Raw genomic sequence first — 14,382 nt, 5'->3', positions numbered from 1 at the left:
GTTCACCGCGATGTCGTCAAACACGGATGCGACCATCATGATGCTGTAAAAAGAACCGAAATTCATTCGAAAAGATGACGTTATGCCATTCTTGCACCCAGGTTCGTCGTTGAGTACACCGTCGCAGGCGCTCCTGTCTGTGATGCAGCGCCAAGGGTAACCGCAGCCATGGTCTCCGAGCTGATAGTCCATGCTGCAGCAAACGTCGTCGAACTGTTCGTGCAGATGGTTATTGTCTTGCAAACGTCCCCATCTGTTGACTCAGGGATCAAGATGTGGCTGCACGATCCGTTACAGCCATGCGGATAAGATGCCTGTCATCTCGACTGCTGGTGATACGAGGCTGTTCGGATCCAGCACGGCGTTCCGTATTACCGTCCTGAACCCACCGATTCCATATTCTGCTAACAGTCATTGGATCTCGACCAACGCGAGCAGCAATGTCGCGATACGATAAACCGCAATCGCGATAGGCTACAATCCGAGCTTTGTCAAAGTCGGAAACGTGATGGAAAGCATTTCCCCTCCTTATAGGAGGCATCACAACAACGTTGCACCAGGGAACGCCGGTCTACTGCTGTTTGTGTATGAGAAATCGGTTGGAAACTTTCGTCATGTCAGAACGCTGTAGGTGTCGCCACCGGCGCCAACCTTGTCTGAATGCTCTGAAAAGCTAATCATTTGCATATCACAGCATCTTATTCCTGTCGGTTAAATTTCGCGTCTGTAGCACGTCATCTTCGTGGTGTAGCAATTTTAATGGTCAGTAGTGTATATCTGGTGTATCGTCTTTCGGTTATTTTGATCCTGCAGCCATTATGAATCAAGACACAAAGGAATTAAAGACATTAGCTGTCAGGAAGAATTCATTTAAATGAATGGGAAAAGTTGAAAATTTGTGCCTGACCAGGATTCGAAACTCTGTCTCCTTCTTATTTTTTTTATTACTAAACGCGAAGGTTAATACTGAAAATTTTGGATCCGGTGGGGGTGCGAACCAGGAACACACCACACGCTGCTACCTTACAGTTCTTAGACAATATTAATTTTTTTCTTTTTTTGCGTGTAACGGCAAGAAAGAACGGACACAGGGGCAACTTAAGGCTGGGTGGAGACAAGGTGGGCAAGGATCTCACCCCCCCCCCCCCCCCCGACTGTCACTGCGCTGGACTATCACATACTACTGGCCTCTTCTTTATTTATCTTTTATTTTTATTTATCTGAAATTACTTGCTACTCTAGAAAGGAAGGAACATGGTGGGACAAAATCCTACATGGCTTCCACCACTTAAAAAGAAAAAGAAAATGTATCATTTTTAGTCGTACCCTGCAACAACTTATTTTTCCATTACTTAAACAAAAAGAAGTCTAACAGAGCCACAAAAATGAAATAAACTGTGTGAAGATACATCTGAAACGGGACGGTAATGAGAATTCCACGACGACCGGTTAACTCACCACTTTTTTTGTCAATTTTACCAAAAACAAGGTAACAGGAATGAAACATTCCAACAGTAAAGGATTTCTACACATCATCCAACTCCTTGACGACTAAAGACGAGATACAGCATATTCGCAAACAGTGGACGACAGTGTGGCAACCTATCCATGGGGCAGAAACCATATACTGGAAGGAGGCACAAGGGTCCGGGTGATAACCGCTCCCCACCACGTAATGAACATAGAGCCCGATATGCCACACAACTATATTGTTCTCTGTTCTGGGGAACAAGGTTGAATCGGGACGCAGGAGAATGTCAGTGGAGATTGTCGCTTCCGTCCTCCTGGCAAGAAATGCCAATTGTCGGCGGAGCCAACTGCAATAACTGTGTTCGCATGCGACCGAGCGGTGACATATATGTATCTGTTTCATGGCAACAACTGCATCAGTCCAATACGAAAAAGTCGAACGTTGATGGAGACAAGGTTATGAACGACTTGGTACCACGAGAACACAGGGGTAGGCTGACACTGGATCAAACAACCTTCCATTCTGTGTCTGGTGATGGGGACTCCACAAGTTCACGAATATGCCTTAATTTATTATTTATCCTACCAACATCTATTGGCGGGGTTAAGCTCTTGGGTCGGACACAGGCAAAAAGGCGAGCTATAAGTCACTGGGGGACGCAAAGACACTTAAAAGTAGTGCGTCGGAGAAGTAAATCAGAAGCCTCATCCCGAACATCAGGGAGGCCAAAACCTCCCTCCAACAGGGGTCGCGCCATAGCCGGATAGCGCACTCGAAAAATAGGGTTTCGCCAGATAAACTTGCTAGATAATCGATGTAACTTTCGGGACATCATCGCAGGAAAGGCACAAATTTGGGCAACAAAATAAGATGTACACAACACGTAAGTTTCCAAGGACTGAAAGTTATGAAGTAACGAGAGAGAGCGACGCGAGTGTTTAAGGATCGCTCGTTGAATCCAGTCCGTGACGGATGTCCAGTTTAACCCACCAAACTTCATCGGACAACAATCGATAACAATACCCAACAATCGATTGCAGGCGACCGCAAAAGCCAATGGAACCTCAACCGCGTCAGATCCCCGCACACTGAGTAATCAGTGTCTCCGGTCGCTAACCTGTGCTCTCGTAAGACGACAAAATACATCCTACAGTCCTTGAGCATCGGTATGTCGTCATGAGAAGGAAGAAGCACCATAAAGCCAACGGCGCACGCGCGAACGATAAACCTTTCGCCCAATAACGACCTGCTATCCAGTCGAGCAGCTATGGGCCTCAAAATGGGTTCCAGAAAAAGCGCGAGTAAAACCAACAGCTGTCAACACTCGCTACAGAAAAACTTGACTAACCCCGTCACTCACACGATTTAAATCAATGGGAAGTAGACCTCCCGTTAAAAGGACAGAGGAGGCAGTCGAGATCACGACATTCAGCAAGCGAGTATGACCCAGAAGACAGCTTTGATAACGCGCGACCACGCCAGCGAGCAAAACCGACAGACGGCTTTTTATCGCCAGTGCGACTATTTTATGACTAAAATTGAGTAGCGTCCCGTCTTTTTGGTAATTAAAACAATTCTTCCGATCTTAATGGAGGGTGGGATGTAGACCCCTTGCACCATTTCATGCACCATATACGTTATCGTATCTCCTATCAGAGGCCAAATCCGAACATAAAATTCTTCGGGAAGAACATTCAAACCAGGCAATGTGCGGGAAGGAGAGTGAATTGCAATGTCATGAACGTAATCACGGTGAAAACTGCCAAAAACTCCTCATGGAGAGTTGGCGTAACAACACTATCAAGGAGGAAGTAAAATCAGCAGGCCGTATTCCGTCATATTCTACTACGGTCTAGAGATCGGAAAAATACCGAGAGAGTTCACGCATCATATCTGGTTGGGATGACCACTCGCTACCACCTACAGAACCAATGGTACTGAGACACTTCCTTGGAGGTAGCGTTCGAAGCCGAATTAGATCATACACAGACGCCAACTGATACTGGAGAACCGAACGTGGCTGGGAAGGCAAACGAAGACCATCTAATTGCAGTATTTTGAGTTACGGGAGTTTCGCCGTCAGGTGACGACATTCATAACTCTCAGTGGGACGTCTCGAGAACAGTCATAAAGATCGCGAAGTACAGCATAATAAAATTCCCGAGAGTTCCTCATTTCATCCGCTTTAACGTTGCTAAATGGCATGAGTGCAGTGCAAAGCCGAGGTGTGGCAGTGGCAGCCCACCATTCCATAAGCGAGGGATAACACACTCGGAAACGGCTTGCTCGCCCCGCACACGGCAGCGATGACGTCATCCAGAGAGGGGACCGCCAGAGATAACATATTTGGCTGCCAAATACGGCGAGAAAGATGTACCCGCTGCGTGACGTGGTTAAGAGTCATTGAAACAAAACAGTTAAGTTGGCAGGAATTATTTCAACTGACAAATGCTGAATACGTAGTGAAGCAGCCTAATGAAAGTGGTCCAGTCGACTGCTAGGAGTAGCTGTAAAGTATGTGAACCACACTAAAGTCGGATATTTTCAGATCTATGTTTCTCGTAGACTCAACGAATTTTTACGTTGTTTACAAACTGCAACACCTTCTATGATTTTCACGCCAATTAGCGCCATATAAGTGTGGTCTTTTCCAAATGTACGTCCGACCAAAAAGTTTTTCTGGAGTCCAACACCTGATGTTAATGACACTTTTATTGCACACAGTTTTCTTATACCCCTGCCAGGATTCTTCACTACGCGATTGCAGTACATATAAGTTATATTATACTAGTTTGTTATCCACATCCTATGTATTACAATTCTCCATTATAAACATTTATAAAATGTTTGTAACTACTGTCCTGCTGTTTTACACTGAATATGCTAAACATTCATTAATTCTATTTTCAACTTTTATTATATTTGACATGGGCTTCTGGTCAATAAGTTGTCCTCACCTAAAGTACGTTTGTACTCCCAAGATGTAGTTCTCATTTTAACGAACAACAGGTCACATATTTCTTTTCACTTAAAACTGTGTTGTTAAATACTGTTATGTACATAACCAATATGTATTGATATATTATATAATTCATCTGTAACTCGATATCTACATTCCAGCTAATGTGTTTAAGTGTGTACACATGCAAGTAGGTATTTTGTTTAGCAATTAATTGATTATGAGCAGAATTTTTTCTATATGCTTCTCAAAATGTACACTCAATGGTTGAGCCCCTGATGCCTTTAGGTAAAGGTTTACATTGTTTAAATAATGTTACTCATGGCTACATACATGTGTTGTCAATATTCCTTTAAGCCCAATTTGAGTACATGGTTGGTTACACTGTTGTTATTTATTCCCTCCCCTTCATTATGATACTAGCACTACCGACGTACTAAGCTTCTAGTTACGCACTGTAATGTAACTTCATCAACGTATGAAGATTTCCTTTAAATATAGTCGATATGTGACAGTACTACTATAACCTGGATCCATATGAACACTGAGTGACATTTCAACCCATTTAAGAGCACTGTATTTTAGCTTGTTTTAATGTTACAGGTGCGATTTCCATTACGTTTATGATATAATTGACGTTTGTTTATATACTCATGCATTTCATTACGTATATGCAATGAATATGATACTGTTTAACATTAGGGTTATCAAATGTTTCCTACCTCGCATTGTAACGTCTATGTTATCTTATGCCTGGAGATAGAAACTTAGTTCTCTGTTTACATGTGAAACTATACCTAATATGTCCACCAAAGATAGTCTAGTCCTCTACATTACCAAGTAACATGTCATCGAGATATTTTTATACCATACAACAAAAATTTTCTTTTAAAGATCTTTGACGAACTTATCAACATTTTTTATAAAGTAAAATTTACAGTTCGGATCTTCTCTTCAGTACTGCTCTGTGTACATTTAGTATTTGTGTGTTTGCTTCAATGATTTACATTGATGGCATGCACTACAGATTTTTAGTAATGACTAATGCAATATGGTGGCTTAAACCATTTTAACCCTGTAAGTATTCATGTTATTTTGCACTTCTTTGTAAAGAACAGTTAACATTTTCTAAATACTACATACAATTATTTGTATCTTTTTGTAGTATCCATTAATATGGTCCAAGACTGAACCCGGAAGATATTTGGGTTTAATATAAAAGTTCCTGATGGTTCAATTATGTATTTTATAAAAAAATTTGTAAGTTGAACGATGCACACAACAGTTACTGGATCAACAATATTTTTGATGTTTACTACTTAACACTAAAATTCCATCGTCTGGTGTACAACAAAAAAAAAAAAACACTTAACTGACTGAGGTCGTCTCCCATTCCAGTGTTGTAATTGATGTAAAGTTCTGCACCTGAACTGCAAATGGGTGACCAAGGATCCCGTGACCAGTTCCCATGCTGTGTGACCGAAATTTTCGTTCCTTGACAACGCTGGGGCAGAAGGGGCAGAGGGGGTAGGAGGGGGGAGATTACCTCAATCGGTAAAACGTTCTTCTTTTTTTTACTCCACATGACAGAATTTTAGTGTTCAGAAATCAGTCGTGTAGGCAATAAAAATGTTTTTGATTCAGCAGCTGTTTTGCGGCTACTGAAATTTACAAAATACAATTGTGGCTGCTCCACAAGAATTCGAAGAAAAAGTACAGTCAGAGAGTTAAATTTCAGCACTGGCTAGGAAGAAATAACGCGACACCCTGGGGCCCTGTTCTCGCCATGCACGCACTCATAAAACATTTGCGAGACATCTCGGGGGGGTTTTCAGATAAGACCTGCTTCAGCCTGACCTCACTGAATCTTCTTCTCCTTTGCAGGAGCCGGCCGCGGTGGTCTAGCGGTTCTGGCGCTGCAGTCCGGAACCACGGGACCGCTACGGTCGCAGGTTCGAATCCTGCCTCGGGCATGGGTGTGTGTGATGTCCTTAGGTTAGTTAGGTTTAAGTAGTTCTAAGTTCTAGGGGACTTATGACCTAAGATGTTGAGTCCCATAGTGCTCAGAGCCATTTGAACCATTTTTTCCTTTGCAGGAAGTCATTTTCCTTCAAGTAAACGTTCCTCCCTAAATGTGAACTGCATTTCATGGACGTACTGTGCATTATTCCTACCGTCACGTGGTTGCATGAAGAGCTGGCGTCCAGTTCTGCTGGTTATTTGTGAGCTTTCAACTCAGCGTGTGCCAGCTCTCCAAGTGGCTCACTGCTCCCCTCAGTCAGATGTAGCGCTCTGGTGTACGGGCGATTGCAATGCCACGACCCATTCTTGTACTGACAGACAGGGAGTGTTCATATCCTTTAACACCAAATGGTAACAGAAAATACAAAGGTAATAAGAATAGAAGGATTTTTTTAATTACATGTCACCCATGTAGCCGAACAGCAGTCCCAGGACTGCTCCAATGTTCTGTGCATAGAACATGACGTCACTGACGATGTGCATGTCGTCGCAGACCCAGTTCATCTCTGACGGCACCGTCAGAGGGTACCACGTGTCGTCGTACTCCCAGCCGTGCTGGCAGGGCACCTCGGAAGCACCGTCCAGGGCGCTTCCGTTGTACATCAGGCACTTGCTGAATGTTCCTCCTTCCCTGTGTGACATAAGCAGAACCTCATTATTAATGCATTCTACAGCATAATTTGAAAACTATAGCACTGGATACGACTAGAAATCTAGGACAAAATCCAGAAACAGTTTTAGAAATTTGGTTTGCACACTGTTATATTGCCTGACAAAAAACGAGAAGCAGCCATAGGACACCAGAGAGAACTATCTGATGCTCGTTCGCTCCCCTGTGTTTCGTGAGGTGCACTGGATTCATTCCACAGCTGTTTTCTACTGATAGGACTAGAGTGTAAGGAACTTCTTTCGGAAGACACCACTCAGTCCTACTATGTGGACTAAACAGTGAAAGACTTTATGTGGAAAAGGACAGTTACGAATTAAACTACTGGTACGTTAAATTTGCCTAATTTTGTGACAAAGTGAAGCACCAAGCATGTTGATGAGGTACTCCCATGGCCGACGAGATACCCATATCTCTGCCTGACAGAACACACGTCGGGCAAGCTGGGATGTCAACTCTGTCCTCGTGCCAGAATCCAGGAGATAAATGGTTCAAATGGCTCTGAACACTATGGGACTTAACTTCTGATGTCATCAGTCCCCTAGAACTTAGTACTTAAACCTAACTAACCTAAGGACATCACATACATCCATGCCCGAGGCAGGCCAGGAGATAGAGGACGAGTTACAACACATGTAGGTCAGCTTGCCTCGGATACAACGGCAATAGAACCAATGCATGCATCCAGGACTGAGTGCGCGCAACGATGGGCTAACACTTCCAGGATTTTTGAAAATTTGACTCGGTTTTTTAGTGACTGCAGTAAGTTCACAAAGCCCTCAACTCATGAATTTTCAATTCGTTTCCTCCTTCCTTTTCGGTGATTCACTTCTTTTGTGAGGCACTGAGTGAGAAATGAAGAAGTGGTCTGTGATGGAAAATAAATATGTTTCTACAGGATTAAAATGTAATTGAAATGGTGTAAATCCACCTTGTTTCATCCATGAATCTATTGCTGCTTTAATATGTTGTTATTTACTTTGCACAAATATGGTCTTAATGTACAAGTTCCTAGAACTGTAAGCGAATGATAATGTGAATGAGCCGCGGCGCGGCTGTCGGGCGCCAGACGCTATCCATTACTCCTCTGGTTGAGGTTGGCACTATGTGCGATCGCGAGCGCCTCCTGTCGGAGCGGGTCCTAACGAGGCAGTGAGTGCGAGTACGGGAGTGTGGGGCGGACAGCAGGGGAGAACGGACATTGCGGCCGCAATCTGAGGCGACCAGAGAACAGTCGTTGTGCACGGCCGAGAAGGGAGCGTTGAGCAAGGCGGCAGGCAGCATCGCTTTCCGGGGGACACAGAGTTGCGGCAGTCCAGCGAGCAGACACCAGCTCCGGGAGCAGTGCTCCGGTTTGTGGACGTGACGTGGGTCGTATTTTGGCGCAGTATAGTTTGCTTGGTACGCATCTGCTGCTCCCTTTATGCCCACGTGTGTTGTTCTGTCCGTATGTGCATTGATAAGGTTACGCTCCGGCTGGAACAGTGGCTTGTGCTTTACGTTCATGCACCCTGACTCATTTGTTTTGCTGCAGGCAGCTGCAATTTCAGAGATTTTTTTTCGTCGCGATTGCCTTAGCCCGGTGGTGCCTAGTATCCGAGAACAAGACAGCTAACGTGTGACCTGTTGTTTTGGGTTTTGGAGTCCTGTTTGGGCAACCTAGTTATCACGCACACAAATGTATTGCTGCCGAGTGAGGTTAGTCCTAATTTTGTGGAACTGAGCTTTCAGTGACAGGCTCGTCTGCAAGTTAATTAATTTAACCTTTGTGGTGTTTTTTTGCTTTCAATGGTGAATTTCTTGTCGTTCATTTGTGTATGTTTCGCCGTTAATAACTGTGAGTAAGATGGCAAGGTCTTGAAGGGCTTGCGTATCCTGACTGTATTTTTGGCAACTGTTTAATTTGATTTCTTGTTTATCGGTCTGGTGAAAACTTATGCCAAATTTACTAATTTCCGCCTGTGGTCCGGAAGTTGGTTTGAAGGTAAATACGTTGGTAAATCTTTACTGGACCTAACTGTTAACTGCCCGCATCTCGTGGTCGTGCGGTAGCGTTCTCGCTTCCCACGCCCGGGTTCCCGGGTTCGATTCCCGGCGGGGTCAGGGATTTTCTCTGCCTCGTGATGGCTGGTTGTTGTGTGATGTCCTTAGGTTAGTTAGGTTTAAGTAGTTCTAAGTTCTAGGGGACTGATGACCATAGATGTTAAGTCCCATAGTGCTCAGAGCCATAACTGTTAACTGATCTTGCGTTGAACTAATGCCATTATTAAATCGTTTCTTGTGTGCTATAAATTGTATTACCATAGACAAGGAGACAGGGCACATTCTGTGGTCGAGGGGTAGGCACGGTTGCTGCTTTGCGCGTGGCGTCTCGTCGCTCGCTATCATTTCCCGCGTTAGTACGGGCAGCGCGAGATTTGTTTGCTCGCGGTTGTATGGCCGCTAGTCAGCTGTGCCTGCTCCCGCTTAAGGATGTGCCGTGTTTCGTAAGGCGTACCCCGACTTTCTCACTGTTACTTCTGTGTTGCTGTCGGTCGCTTACCGAAACGTTAGTCTGTTTTAGCACGGTGGCCACTGGGCCGTGACGATGTCGGTTGAAGACCAGCGTTGGGGCGGTCGTCCGCTCTGAGTGGCTTCGGTCGCTTGGCTATTACCTTCTGGTTAAACAGATCAGACTTGTTTATTTGCTGTAAATTCCTAAGTAGTTTGTGAGAAAAGTTGTAACTCAGCTTTTCATGATTTTACACAATTCAAGCATTTTGGGAAGGCATTTTCCTATCTGTTTTATTTAAATGAGAATTCTTTATTAGGGTTATTCACCTGTTGAAGCTTAACATAAAATTTGTAACTTAGCTTTCATGATTTTACTTAATTTAAGCTTTCTTGTAAAGTAGTCCTTTATCTACGTTCTATTGATTGGTAATTCTTTATTAGGGTTATTCACTGGTTGAAGGTTAACATATGTTTGTAACCAAGTTTGTCCTTGCTTAATTGAGATTTGTTAAGAGCCTTTATTGCTGGAAGATCTTTAAAGCTTGGGTGCTTGTAATTGTGAATACTGTTGTCTATGTTGTGGGCTACCCTTCCACTTCCACAGCCAAGCTGTCCTATCTACCAGTACAGTGAAGACTGTAAGGGAATGACAATGTCAAATATGCAAATATGGTAGTCCTTACTCAAAGGCGGGGAGTAATGTTGCTCGGTAATTTGCCGTCAAAACAATTACCGGTATACAAATTCAGTGCCTTTCAAGCCACCACCAACTCTCTTCTGAACCAGAAATGAAACGTGGAAACACATTTTAAAGTGTTTAATTTCTAATGTAATTTCAAAAATAGGAAATTGCACATACAGAAATATGTGGGGTTTTTAACGATACGTCAGTGAGATCCAGTGAATACCATTACCATTTTGGTTCATGTGGTGGAGCGGAGCCTGTGATCTGGGGCCAAAGGTGGGAATCAAAAAAGAGGAGTGCACAAAGGACGTGGAGGCGAGAATCAAATTGGAACACATAGGTCTGTTACATTTACTGATTTGTTTCCAACTAAAGGCATTCCTATAATTTCTGCGCACACACACACACACACACACACACACACACACACACGGCATAACATTGGTAATTCATACTGTTCTTTGACCAATTTTTTTTTTTTTTTGTCATCAGTCTACTGACTGATTTGATGCGGCCCGCCACGAATTCCTTTCCTGGCTCAAATGGTTCAAATGGCTCTGAGCACTATGGGACTCAACATCTTAGGTCATAAGTCCCCTAGAACTTAGAACTACTTAAACCTAACTAACCTAAGGACATCACACACACACATGCCCGAGTTAGGATTCGAACCTGCGACCGTAGCAGTCCCGCGGTTCCGGACTACAGCGCCAGAACCGCTAGACCACCGCGGCCGGCAATTCCTTTCCTGTGCTAACCTCTTCATCTCAGAGTAGCACTTGCAACCATTTCGTCTTAGCTTCCCTGCACTTCCTATTTATTTCATTCCTCAGCGAATTGTATTTCTGTATTCCTGATTTTCCCGGAACATGTTTGTACTTCCTCCTTTCATCAATCAGCTGAAGTATTTCTTCTGTTACCCATGGTTTCTTCGCAGCTACCTTCTTTGTACCTACGTTTTCCTTCCCAACTTCTGTGATGGCCCTTTTTAGAGATGTCCATTCCTCTTCAACTGTACTGCTTACTGAGCTATTCCTTATTGCTGTATCTATAGCGTTAGAGAACTTCAAACGTATCTCGTCATTGATTAGTACTTCCGTATCCCACTTCTTTGCGTATTGATTCTTCCTGACTAATGTCTTGAACTTCAGCCTACTCTTCGTCGCTACTATATTGTGATCTGAGTCTATATCTGCTCCTGGGTACGCCGTACAATCCAGTATCTGATTTCGGAATCTGTCTGACCATGATGTAATCTAATTGAAATCTTCCCCCATCTCCCGGCCTTTTCCAAGTATACCTCCTCCTCTTGTGATTCTTGAACAGGGTATTCGCTATTACTAGCTGAAACTTGTTACAGAACTCAATTAGTCTTTCTCCTCTTTAATTCCTTGTCCCAAGCCCATACTCTCCTGTAACCTTTTCTTCTACTCCTTCCCCTACAACTGCATTCCAGTCGCCCATGACTATTAGATTTTCGTCCCCCTTTACATACTGCATTACCCTTTCAATATCCTCATACACTTTCTCTATCTGTTCATCTTCAGCTTGCGACGTCGGCATTTATACCTGTACTATCGTTGTCGGTGTTGGCCTGCTGTCGATTCTGATTAGAACAACCCGATCACTGAACTGTTCACAGTAACACACTCTCTGCCCTACCTTCCTATTCATAACGAATCCTACACCTGTTATACCACTTTCTGCTGCTGTTGATATTACCCGATACTCATCTGACCAGAAATCCTTGTCTTTCTTCCACTTCACTTCACTGACCCCTACTATATCTAGATTGAGCCTTTGCATTTCCCTTTTCAGATTTTCTAGTTTCCCTACCACGTTCAAGCTTCTGACATTCCACGCCCCGACTCGTAGAACGTTATCCTTTCGTTGATTATTCAATCTTTTTCTCATGGTAACTTTCCCCTTGGCAGTCCCCTCCCGGAGATCCGAATGTGGGACTATTCCGGAATCTTTTGCCAATGGAGAGATCATCATGACACTTCTTCAATTACAGGCCTGTGGATACACGTTACGTGTCTTTAATGCAGTGGTTTCCATTGCCTTCTGCATCCTCATGTCGTTGATCATTGCTGATTGTCGTTGATCATTGCTGATTCTTCCGCCTTTAGGGGCAATTTCCCGCCCCTAGGACAAGAGAGTGCCCTGAACCTCTATCCGCTCCTCCGCCCTCTTTGACAAGGCCGTTTGTAGAATGAGGCTGACTTCTTATGCCGGAAGTCTTCGGCCGCCAATGCTGATTATTTATCAAAATTTAGGCAGTGGCGGGGATCAAACCCGGGACCGAAGACGTTTTGATCATGAATCAAAGACGCTACCTCTAGACCACCTAGACCAATAGGAGACATATTTCAAGTGACTGAAAACCAGTGAAGGGCCAACTGTCTTGCCGCAATTGTAATACCATTTCCCGTCAGATCACTGAAGATTAGCACTGCCTAGTGCTGTCGGCAAGCGGGCTGCACGCAGCCCTTGTGAGGCAAATTGAGGTGCTACTTGGTTGAGAAGTAGCGGCTCTGGTCTCGTAAACTAACAAAACGGCCGGGAAAGCAGGTATCACCAATATCATTTTCTCATTGTTTAGCAGGGGTCAACTCAAAACAAATAGCGCTCATCGCGCCTTTCATGCCAGTGTCGACAAGAAGTGTCGGTTTTTGTTTCCCATTACAAACAAAATGATACTTAAAGCGTAATTTCAAGTACCCTTTCTATGGAGCTGATACAGGTTAGTGCGAGGGTAACTACCCCTGAGGGGTAAATGAAATTTTCTAAGACGATTCGATTCTGTTTCAGTCATGAAACTAAAAAATTTTCAAAAGATTTTGAAGTTTGTGGTATGGTTTAATGGAACCAAACTGCTGAGGTCATCGGTCCCTATGCTTACGCACTACTTACTCTAACTTAAACTAACTTACACGCACACATCCATGCCCTAGGGAGGACTCGAAACTCCGACGGGGGCAGCCGTGCAGACCGAGACAAGGCGCATCAGAATGCGCGGCTGTCTCGCGTGAACATTTGCAAAATATTATTACTATTATCACAATTTTGAAAGAATGTAATACTGATTATATAAATTATCAATAATTATTGTTTCTCAATTAGCAGCATTAATACGGTGGCGGGTACAGGTTCCCCACATAGACCAATACACACGTACGTTGCGCTCTGTCCCGTACATCGCTGAAGATAAAAGCGAGACATACACGTAACAAAAGCTAATTATCTCAAGAAAATGTCTTCTCCAAGCTATAGATAGGACCTGCAGTAGTTCAGATACTGCACCATTACTCTCTTCCAAAGAGATAAAAGAAATAATTGACAGGATGTAACAGCAGTAATTCCACAATCGCTGCTATAGTGCTGTTATTATTGTTATTATTGGTATTACAACTACACTACTGGCCATTAAATTGCTACAACAAGAAGAAATGCAGATGATAAACGGATATTCATTGGACAAATGTATTAAACTAGAACTGACATGTGATGACATTTTCATGCAATTTGGGTTAATAGATCCTGAGAAATCAGTACCCAGAACAACCACCTCTGGCCGTAATAAAGGCCTTGATACGCCTGGGCATTGAGTCAGAGCGAGCTTGGATTGTGTGTACAAGTACAGCTGCCCATGCAGCTTCAACACGATAACACAGTTCATCAAAAGTACTGACTGGCGTATTGTGCCGAGCCAGTTGCTCGGCCATCATTGACCAGACGTTTTCAATTGGTGAGAGATCTGGAGAATGTGCTGGCCAGGGTAGAAGTCGAACATTTTCTGTATCCAGCAAGGCCCGTACAGGACCTGCAACATGCGGCCGTGCATTATCCTGCTGAAGTGTAGGGTTTCGCATGGATCGAATGAAGGGTAGAGCTACAGGTCGTAACACATCTGAAATGTAACGTAACCGTTCAAAGTGGCGTCAAAGCGAACAAGAGGTGACCGAGACGAGTAACCAATGGCACCCCCTACCATCACGCCGGGTGATAAGCCAGTATGGCGATGACGAATACACGCTTCCAAAGTGCGTTCACCGCGATGTCGCCAAACACGGATGCGACCA

At 43.9% G+C, this 14,382-nt stretch overlaps 1 protein-coding gene across 2 annotated transcripts in view; it reads right to left on the bottom strand.

Moving 5' to 3' along the window:
• The window catches only part of LOC126253071 (solute carrier family 22 member 7-like), a 561,992-nt gene that overhangs the window by 83,230 nt on the left and 464,380 nt on the right, over positions 1-14,382 (bottom strand). For both annotated transcript variants that reach the window (XM_049954162.1, XM_049954161.1), the window contains one exon: positions 6,853-7,083. In XM_049954162.1, the coding sequence (XP_049810119.1) occupies positions 6,853-7,083 (231 nt within the window). The remainder of the gene's footprint in view (positions 1-6,852; positions 7,084-14,382) is intronic.

Source organism: Schistocerca nitens, chromosome 4 (assembly GCF_023898315.1).
Source record: "Schistocerca nitens isolate TAMUIC-IGC-003100 chromosome 4, iqSchNite1.1, whole genome shotgun sequence".
Lineage (NCBI taxonomy): Eukaryota > Metazoa > Arthropoda > Insecta > Orthoptera > Acrididae > Schistocerca > Schistocerca nitens.
The sequence above is the reverse complement of the archived record's forward strand: the minus strand, read 5'-3'. Positions and strand labels throughout refer to the sequence as shown.